General features: G+C 37.3%; 1 protein-coding gene across 1 annotated transcript in view; it reads left to right on the forward strand. All coding sequences in view use genetic code 11, as the record gives it.

The window, feature by feature from the left end:
- Window positions 1–7,960, forward strand: part of EGR_04309 (Plasma membrane calcium-transporting ATPase 2) — a gene marked incomplete at both ends in the record, with an annotated part of 45,336 nt that extends 37,376 nt beyond the window's left edge. Inside the window, 4 exons of the mRNA XM_024493558.1 lie at window positions 1,831–2,048; window positions 4,094–4,201; window positions 7,009–7,401; window positions 7,688–7,960. Coding sequence (XP_024352066.1) covers window positions 1,831–2,048; window positions 4,094–4,201; window positions 7,009–7,401; window positions 7,688–7,960 — 992 coding nt within the window. The remainder of the gene's footprint in view (window positions 1–1,830; window positions 2,049–4,093; window positions 4,202–7,008; window positions 7,402–7,687) is intronic.
- Between the last annotated feature and the right edge of the window lie 2,820 nt (window positions 7,961–10,780).

Raw genomic sequence — 10,780 nt, forward strand, 5'->3', positions numbered from 1 at the left:
GGTCAAAGCATGGTAATATTTTGGACGCCTTCTTAAAACTCTACCTGGAAAAATGGGGCAATTTTATGCACACAAGTTGCCACTCTAAAAGTAATCCTGTGTAATAGGATAAGAGGGTATTGTTTACTTATTTTGGGGAAAAATTTCGGAATGTTTTTGATAATATCACTACCTCAAGTAATCAAAACCCATAAAAAGCTTGCAGAAAATGAGTTTAGTTACATTAAAATCAGTTAATGCTCGTATTCTGAGTTTGCCTTTAATGCAATCTATGTCTCCTTTGATGTAGTTTTCTAAGGCTGGTTACTAGAGCCATAAGCTACTAAAGTATTCATGAAGATACGTCTTAAAATGCAGCTTTTTTAAAGTGATGATAAAATGGATCTCTATCCATCATTTTCTATGGTTATTCACTCCAAGATCAGTAAAACACTAGATAGCTTCTCTGTTTTTCATTAAAAATTGCGAATTCCACCCCCCCCCCCCCCCACCTAATCAGAATGTCATTGAAAGAGATTTCAGTTTCCTGCCTAGATTAATTCTTTTAAAGTCACTCCTAATTTTTTAATTTCTACTAAGATGATGGCTATTTCTCTCGTCTTTATTTGTTCATCCCTTTCTACCTTTCAAAAAGCAAGACTTTTCCATAATTAAAAAACTTCGGTAACTTCAACTAGAAGGCTTTAATTGTTAAGAGTTTGATAAAGGATAGGAGGTGAATTCTTTCCTTAACTATATTGCATTAAAATAAGGTTATGACTATCTGTACAACTCATTTTGAAAATACACATTTTCTCAAGGTGTCAAATTCTGCTTAATTCAAAAGGCGTTCCGAAAATTCCTTCATGTATGATAATGAATTGCTGTCTTAGAAACCCTATTCCCTATCCCTATTAGACAACTGCACACCCGATATCACGAAGATGAAATCAGTCTTATGAGTGTGGAAATTAGTGTCGCCATGGTTCAGTTGCTATTAACCAAAATGACATGGCTACTCCAACGCGTATGCTTTTAGTGTTTAGAGCAAAGGCTTATTTCAAGATCGCGTCCGTTAAGCCATTTTGTCTCACTGTTGCTATCGCAACTGATTCAACCTCAATATTTGGTTGTTTTTGTTCACTAATACGTAATCTATTTCTCACCTGCCTAAGTCATTATGACCTTGATTATTTTTCTTTTGCGTGGAAGATTATTTTTTAATACAACATTTCTGCATATGAGATCTACCCTCGAATCAAGGCGCTCAAGTATAAGTATTTCGTACTTTCACATTTAGCAGTTGCTCTCTACTTTGAAAACAGTTTGAGTTTTATGCATGAACACATCCATCTTAAAGTGATGGGACATCAAAATTACTGACTAACTCAAAAGTTAACTGATTAGATGTAATAGTAGCGCATAAGTGAGCAGGCGTCAACAAAAATTGTTTAGAAGTATCAACCTCCTCGAATTTTACTGCGTAAATGCTCGATGTAAAGATGGTCGGAATTATAACTAAACCTGGTAACGAAGCAAACGGAACAACTCTTCACTTCAAAATACACTATTCAAAATCTCAGTGGGGTGCCAGCATCGAATTATTTTGTATCTTTACTTCCTATGGTATTTATTACATCTTGCATCAAGTAATCACCAAATCGTGATTTCCAAAAATGTGTGTTACCAAAAGATGTTGCGACTTTAATCTTTACCCTGAGCCCGTTAATATTTTTAACACTCACAGGTTTAGGTATCGTGATATTGTCTATTTAAAATCAAATCAAACAATAGTATAATTTCCAAAACAGTTATTAAACAGTCATTTAACAGTAATTTTTTTTTTCGAAGGTGAGTATATATTAAACGTGGACAACGCTCAGGTACTATCAGAAAACGGTATGAGGGGACCGACTCGACACTTTACAGCAATATTTAACACCTTTGTGATGATGACTCTTTTCAACGAGATCAATGCTCGAAAAGTTCACGGTCAGCGAAACGCTTTTTCGGGGGTGGGAAAAAATCTCCTCTTCTCAGGCATCTGGTTGGCCACTTTCGTTGGTCAGGTGAGTCTACTCGGATCTGTTTAGTTATCCTGTCGCATTTAAATTGGATTATTATTTGGCCGTCATGATATTTTACCTATAAAAAAGCGATCCTTCGCGTATTACCTATTTTTTTTTAAATTCCAACTATGCTTCGGCGCTTGATCACAGTTTGTCCCTATCGTTTTTCGACCATTAGAAGAATAAGATATTAAGGTAGTAAAAGTAGTTTATTCAAATATAAATTTCAACATTCGCTCGTTTGGTTTGTGTGATGGATCTCAGCTGCATTATTATGTTATATCAGAGTGAAAATACAGCAGAAACTAAAGCCGTCACTTTTGATACTAGCTTTTTGTTTACTTCTAAACACTTTGCTTCATTTTGGTCAAAAATTTGTTTAAAACGGGACTGTTATCCTTCATATTGCTTATGAAACGAACTTAATACTTATCGGGCACATTTTTGTTTAGCATTATCCAAAAGCACACACACCAAACTCTGTCACTAATTCTGACGCCAGCAGGCAATTAGTGGCTTTCTTCTACCACAGTTGTTTACCTTCCGTTCCAGCCTCGGACAGGCTTCCCATATATATAGACTATCGTTCATCGGACTGCTGGCGTTCCGATACTTGTACACTATATTTTAAATTATAACGTTATGCAAAATCCCAAAAGCTGCTAAGGAAAACCGAAATCCGAAGGCTTACCGCGATCACAGCAGTGATCACGCGTCATTGAAACATTCAGCGCTGAGGTTTTGACTTATATCTACAAATGTAATGGATTTTGGTGGATAACGCATTTTCCTTCCAAACGTCGACATTAGACAAATCAACCCACAAATAATTATTAAACAGTCGGAATAATAAGTTTTTCAATTTTCCGATTCTCCTTAATTTGTGCAATGCGACTAGCTGATTAAAACATGAACTGATTTATCATCCTCTCTTTGCCTGGTTTACTCAAAAGATAGATTATTTGAAATAAATACTAAAAAGCACTCTGCCGTGGTGTGAATTTATGCGAAATGATTAAGGTTAAAATGCTGCAATGCATCTAAAGCTTTGGCGGATTCTCAAGTCAGATACAGTTGGTGGTAGAATAATGTATTTACAAAGACAAATTTCTCAACTTCTCATTCCATAAGTGACAAAACTTAGAACTTTTACCTCTGTTATATGTACAGCAAGACAGGTGTTTGGCCATTTGGATTGTTTGCAGACCACTTTGTTATTCCATTTCCGTTTCAGTCATGCATGTCTCCAACGATTTATCTTCCCTAAGCAGAGATCAGACTGTCATGAGTTGCTACGAGGGATTATTTATACTTACTCCAATGTGAATAATATGATCCCATCAAAGCACTTGCAAAAGGCCTTTATAAGCATTGTGTGGCAACAGTCTCCCAACCTTCAAAGTACACACGAGATATCATATATTAACCACTTCCAAATTTTTAAAATTAACCCTATTATAGTTTAACTGTAATTTTAAACACTATTTCTCTAAATTAAAAATAGTAGCTGTAAATGTGTCATAGTTATGCGCGAAGCTAATTGACTCTAACCCCAAATGTCGCTTAAACTCTCAATCTCTGGATTAAATCACGTGCTCCATGGGACTTACTTGGTGTAATCTAGAGAGTTCCTTTGCCTCATGACAGAATAAATGATTGGACTTGAATAAATTACTTTAAGGTTTCTTCTATTTATTGAAACCCAAAATCATCCATAAAAGGTTTCCCTCTTTTGCCCCTCAGATTCAATGAATCTTTGTGCAAATTTTGCACCATTCTTAATGAAATGCTACTGATTTTGTTTTAAAACTTCAGATGTATTCGGTATTTGGTTATTTAATTACTAGGCGCTTCTTGTAACCCCCTACTCTCAAGCATTTATTTACTTAAAGTCACCCCGCTACATAAAACCACTTTAAGATGGCATTAACAGTGTGCTTTTTTACTAAATGAAACACTCTTTAATAGGTTCATTTCAAATTAACCAAAAAACTTACAATAGTATCTAAATGCGTTAACAGATTCTTTTCATTTTCCAACTTTAGATAATAATCGTTCAATTCGGTGGGGTCCCACTGAGCACAATGCCTCTGGACGTCGAACAGTGGATGTGGTGCATATTCTTCGGCATAGGGACTCTCCTCTGGGGACAGGTAAATATTAAGCTTCTTTTCCCGAAATTCGCCTTGTGTTTAATTTTATGGATAGGATTTTCACAATAAGCCTATCCACAAAAAATCAATTTATCTTAATCCCAAAAAAGGGAGGGATAGGAGGATCACGATTACAATAGATTACTTTCTGTAATTTGGGCGAAGACATGCTAGTACTGGACAGCCAAGCAGTGCAATGGATTTAAAAATAAAACAAATAACAGCATAACAGTTTTAAAACATCATTTTAGTTTAGCCAGTTCCCATCAAAACTTAATGAGCTAGCTTCCAATTCAACTATCAATGAAAGCCTTGTCTATAGAATCCCCAAAAAAACGCAAAGAATATGTCTGTTCCTCTTTCTTAGGTCTCAAATTTATTTCCCAACAGTCTATTCTATTTTACATATGATTACCTGGTGTTAATGCCAGTAGAAGTCAGTAAGAATCACCAGGAGAAATGGCACACTAGAAGGAGTAGGGTGGAATGAGAATGAGACAGTATCCTCATTTTCCTCAAACCTTCCTTACTTCCCCCAGTCTCCTCCCCAGCCTATCTAAAACAATATCTTCTCACCGGTAATTTCATCGGTACACAATATGCAGTACGAAGTCTTCCGTTTTCTTGTAAGAATACAAATTTCTCCTATTGACAGGCGGATTAATTCTGACTGCTCCTCAGATAGTATTACTTACATACCAATCTGTATAATCTTAATTAGATACAAGAACCATTCTTTATCTGTCAGAAACCACATTTTGGTAGAGCGTTTGAAAGAAGTGAGGAAATAATTGACAATCTGTGAACCCTACTGTCATCTCCTGGTAAATTGTGTGGGATAGAATCATTTGCTCTGTCTTCAGCTCTAGCTTTATTTCCGCCACGATGTTATGATGGTATAGGTGCAGATGAATTGTTTTATTAGTTACGTACAACACTACTAAGAGCTGTCCCCTGCACGGAATCCCTAAATAACGTGGCATTTAATACAAGTGGTTCATTCTCAGTGTAAAAAATAAACAGTTGCGTTTTCACCCGCATAATTTTTACGAAATCCTACAGTTATGGAGCCGAGTTAAACTTTTTGAGACGACAAACAAGGATTATATCCACTCTATTAAACAGAAAATTATCGCGTACTTATGCATTGTAAATGAAGCCACTTAAATAAGTACATGCACTTTACAAGTTCCTACACATTACCCAAAACTACTACATCGTAAAGTATGCGAAGATTTTCGATTACCTGCTAATCAACCGATCTTTAGTGCATGGAAGTAAAAAGAACACAAATATCACTAATATGCTTTAATCCTGTGATACATTTGCTATTTAACTTGCTTTGAAGTAGTTTGTGACCCATAGAAGTGAGAGCTTGCATTAGGCCAAAAGCGGCTACCCAAGCGCTTCCGAGTGGGTAATTAAAACTCTATCCTCGTGGATTTGAGAGCTCAATAGTTTGTTTTCGTTTTATGTCAGATCCTGAATAAGCATCGTTGTTGAGTTCTTTTTGGATACTGGTTTAATTTTTTGATGTTTTTCCTCCAATTTTACAGTGCCCCTGGTAAATATATTGTCCCTAAAGTAAATCTTGATGTTAAAGTGGTGAATTCAAAGAATTAATTACATATCAAATCAGACTAGCACAATTTGGCATAAAATTAGTACCAACTTGCACCCTTGCCCATAGAATGCGGTTAAAAGTTTTTTGCAACTAACCATTCAAGAGAAAGAGAAAAATCGTTATAAAACTCAATTTGGATTGTTTGTATTACTTTACCTTAATAGGTAACGTTTCTTGAACGCATCGTGTGAATTTATTTGTCTGGCAAATTGGGTGCTCTTCCATTCTTATAGATCGTATAGTATTCAAAGATGGCTGCTAATCATGCTATGGGCCGCACTGAGTAGTATTGTTATAACGGGTACTTTTGCGGACTTGAAACGCACTGTAGTACGGATTCATCGCCACCAGCATGCTGTGTCTACTATGGGATGTGTACAAACTCATCCAAAGGGCATCAAATGAAAGAGAACACAAGTAAAAGACATCTGTTCTCAAAATTTATCTCGTCACCCCGACTATAAAATTATTCGGTCTTGTAAAAAAGTTCTGTTGTTAAAAACTACTAGTACAAATTATTTTTGAACGTTTTTCGTAATGTAACATCATTTAAGGTCTTTTCCAAGAGCAATACTTCCTACATTGGTTTGCAAATTTTAGGGTAAAAGAAAAGCTTAATTGGTAAAAGCTTATAATCCAATGGGAAATGCCAGTTCCATGTTATAACTGGTGATCAGTTGCAATTTCACTCACTTATTAATGCCACATTTGTTGCCAGTTTGTAGATATGCTTTGCTTTTCAGCTGTCAATACCACCACATTGTGTTGAAACATTTCACGTTTCCTTTTCTATGATCAAAGCATAACCAAACATGCTGTAACTTGACCACACCCAGTGCACCATTCCTCAATCCCAACTCGTGCTAGAGTTATTAAGACACATAATATTCATAATTGCTTAAATGAAGTTGAAGTTCAGTTTTTGAGATACTGTAATTAGTCAACGTGAACAAATGCAAAATGGTGCAGTTCCCGAATCTCTCTTGAACAAAACGTTAAAAGATTGTACAGAGGTGAAATTAATGAACATCATGATACCAAAATTAGGATTGAAATCATAGAGCCTGAGGAGTCCTTCTAATTAATCATGCAAAATAATCAAACTCCTGGTCTATTTCATTGGATCTACTAAGAAGAGGTGCCAGATTTAGGATTGGATTCTTTCAATGCTTGCTCCTTATAGGTGTTGATTTCCATCCCTTCTTGGGTGGTTCCACGACTTTCGACAATCTGCTTCTGGACCAAACGGGGTCGTCAACGACGCATAAGAAAGCGTCGCAACACCACAGTCTCCACCGACGAGACGCCCGCAGCTCCAGCAATGACCCTCGTTGATCTAGAAGATGCCTTCCCAACCACAGATTCCCTGCGTGGTAAAGCTCCCAGTTTTGTGGCAAATTCATTGGAATATGTAAAACAAGCTGTTGAGAATGGAACTGATGACACGATCCCATCAGAGTCAATTGAATTAGAGGAAGTAGACGATGATGAGGATGAAGAAGACGAGGAAGAACCCGATGAACTTCGTCAGGGACAGGTGCTCTGGATTCGGGGACTTTCTCGTCTTCAAACTCAGGTGAGAATGTTAAGCATAGGCCCCCATAAGGCATACGCGTATTGTCTTTATCGCATCGTGACTATTTATTTAAGTAGAATCAACATTATCAGTCCACGTATGACGATCAGTTGCCTCAGAAACACAATAAGCACTGAGTCGTGTTTCCCATAACAAAACGTGACAGCAACCAATCACTAATTCCCTAACCCATGTGTAAGAAAAACGTTTTCTAGTCTTTGGATGGTGTCGATGGAGGAATTCCATTCTATGAGTATAGTGTACGTTTTTTGGCTTTTGTATAAAGAATTTTAGCGCCCTCCAGTTGGACAGACACAGCGAGGTTCGTGAGTCAGTACGTGACTTCACTCGCAGACGAATTTATAGCCTCGGATGCAACAATTCTATTCTAAATCTGGCTCGCAGCTCATTGCAGCTTCGACGACCTGTTAGTCAACCGGAGGAGTTAAATGATAACTCCGCTCATTACAGGCAAAATAACAGTAGAAAAAACAACAGTTGCCGTCAAAAGCACCACCCGATCGATCATTTCAGCCAAGACTGTCTCAAGGATGAATAACACGACCACATACACCGAAGCTGATTGATAGGCGTAGTAAATCACACTTTTGCTAATCCAGTTAATCCACTCTACTATGTACTTACGTATGCAATGTATACATATGCTCTTTAACTGACCTGCATTCTTATTTTCCTTCCTTCCTCCCACTCACGTCTCCAGTTGCTTCTCGTGAGTTCATTTATTACTGTCGCCAGGTCCCGTGTGTGTGTATTTTTTGTATTATCCTATGTGTGCATGTGCAAGAGGAATAGAAGTTGTGCCAGAATTGTCTGTGTCTCTTTCCATACCTTGTGAAACCCTGTCACTGTCTGTTGTACAAAAAACTAGGCTTGGAGCCAGATTCGAAGTGGGCTTGAGGTAAGTTCGGACCAGCCAAGCAAATAAATGGAATCCTACAGAAGTAGTAATCTAAGCATCTCTTATGCATTTAGGCGTTAATTCTAAAATAAATACGCACTTCTTTCTTATTTTAAAACAATTTTAAATGAATATTTTAGAAGTATGTTTAGATTGGAGTGACTCTCTAGGTGCAAAGGGGATTAATGATAAGTTACAAAGATGTCAGCGAAAGGATAAGTGATGGAATTTAATTTTTTAATGTGACATCTAAAATCACTTTCTTGGCTCAGTGTGCTGTATTTTTATCGCAGTATTTATCCGTATTTTTGAAATTCGAGAATATGAGTTCAGTCTGCAAGTGAAACACTTTGTTTCGATTAATCGCTCGGGTCCTCTCTGAAGTAGTCATTAGGATGTATGAGTCCGAATAGAACCGCAGTTTTGTTGACAGTGCTAAAATAAGTCTAACGCTATAAAACCGGGGAGGTGATCGAAACCATGAGCAAATATCATCCTGCCAAAAATGCTTATGACATTTCTTGAAAAGCCTTTTATTGTAAAAATAGGCCAGCAAATACAGCAAATACACCTCACAATTTTATGGTTCTAAATTTAAAAGTTGTTTAAAGTCACGTTAAATTCTTTTCCCATCATTTGCTAAGTTTAAATTTCCTTAAGGTACTAACAGTGAAATTCTACAAAAAATCTAGTTGCACCAATTCTTAGGTAAAAAGCTTTAAAAGTATTATTTGTTTGTAATAGAGGCAACATTTCGCAATGCTGTTTTCAATCTAAAACGCAGAATGTTCAGAAGCAATTATGCTGTCTCACTTTTTGAGTGAGGTGTTTTTGCTCTTATAACCATCAGTTTACCCAAGCATAAATAAAAGGGCTAGACACCCATGATGCTAATATCATAGTAAAATCAAAAGGGGTGGAAAAGAGCCACTTTGTGTGCGAATACAGTAAAGAAATCCCCCTTTCGTCCTCCGCTTTCGGGCGTTGTCTTCTACACCCCTTTCCGTCGCTCTTCCACTTCGGCAGCCAGGTAATAATCGAATGCATTGAATCAACAACGAGGCGGGAGAAAGATTATACACTGAATCTTTATTTTGATGAAAGGTTCCTAAATTTTAATGATGGCCCAAATTCTAAGCAGTAAGTTAAGTAGAGCAGAGGACCGTACGACATTCTACAGCAAACAACCTTCGTGGCCTAATCGTTTTATCCATAAATGCTTATCGAACAAGCAAAACTCTTTAATAAATTATGTTTGCGAGGATAAGTTGCATATTTTAACACCCTTGCAGCTTTTACCATAGCATTGCTGCCTGATGAAATAATTACCAATTTAATTTGGCAAGCAATTCTTTGAGGTTAAGGTTCATTTGAATTTTTGCCTTGTTTTGTTAGTGCCTATCAAGGTAGTTACCACAAGTCTACACGGTTCCAATAGCCTCTCTATTGATAGTGTCTTAAGATTCACCCGGTCACAGCAGGTTCTTTTCATTCGCTATATTTCGGTGAGATATTAAGGCATCGACAAGTTTTTCTTCTTTTTGAGTACACTGGCAAAGCTACTTCCAACGTTAAGTCTGGATCAACTCTGAGTAGGTGCATTAATCTGGGGTAACTTCACTACTGACATACAGAAGGGCTAGGAAACGACCACCATAGGTAGTGTAGGCAAAGCTTCATTACACTAACATGGTAGTTGAAGGATAGCTTAAATGACTAATCTGATTCTGTTGATGGATCTCTCAAAGTAGGATCCTCCAATTTCAATTATAAGGCAGAATTACATATCTCTACCAATCGGAACAACTGGGGGTTCGGGCGTCAATAACAACTAGCGGTAATATTGAACGTGGGTGATACAGCAATCCGTCTACAGCTAAATCAACTAAAAAGAAAAAAGTTTTCGTGAAAATGGAGCTAAAGAAAATGACTCAAACCCACACGTTTAAACAGGAGATGAGAGTGGGATTTAGAGACTACTAATGTGTTCTTTACCCCTTTCAAGTGCGCCGGCAAAGTGTGTAGTTACATGGTTTGCTGACAGACTGGGCGACTTGTGATGAGTAATGCATCTTGTATCTACTGATGACAATACAGATCATTGTGTAAAGAACACCACCTGAGAAAAAATCACGACTAATAAATCCATCATTGGGATGAAATTCGTATCTTTTCAAGGCAACGGAAGACCTCACGCTGCATATTGTACATCGCAGAAATTACTGGTGAGTGAATACACATTTTAATAAAGATGGGAGAGGGGGGAAGGGATAGCGAGAAGGCGATAAAGGACAATGTCTCATTCGCACCACCAGCCTCCTCATTCTCGAACGCATCCTCCGCATTCCCACGATGGTGATATTTCTCTTAGTGATGCCAATGACTTTTTGGGCATTTACAAAAGATAATCCCACGACCACATATGAATTAGAGTTAAAAGTTGAGGACCATCGTTTGGAT

This window comes from Echinococcus granulosus (assembly GCF_000524195.1).
Source record: "Echinococcus granulosus chromosome Unknown EG_S00026, whole genome shotgun sequence".
NCBI lineage: Eukaryota > Metazoa > Platyhelminthes > Cestoda > Cyclophyllidea > Taeniidae > Echinococcus > Echinococcus granulosus.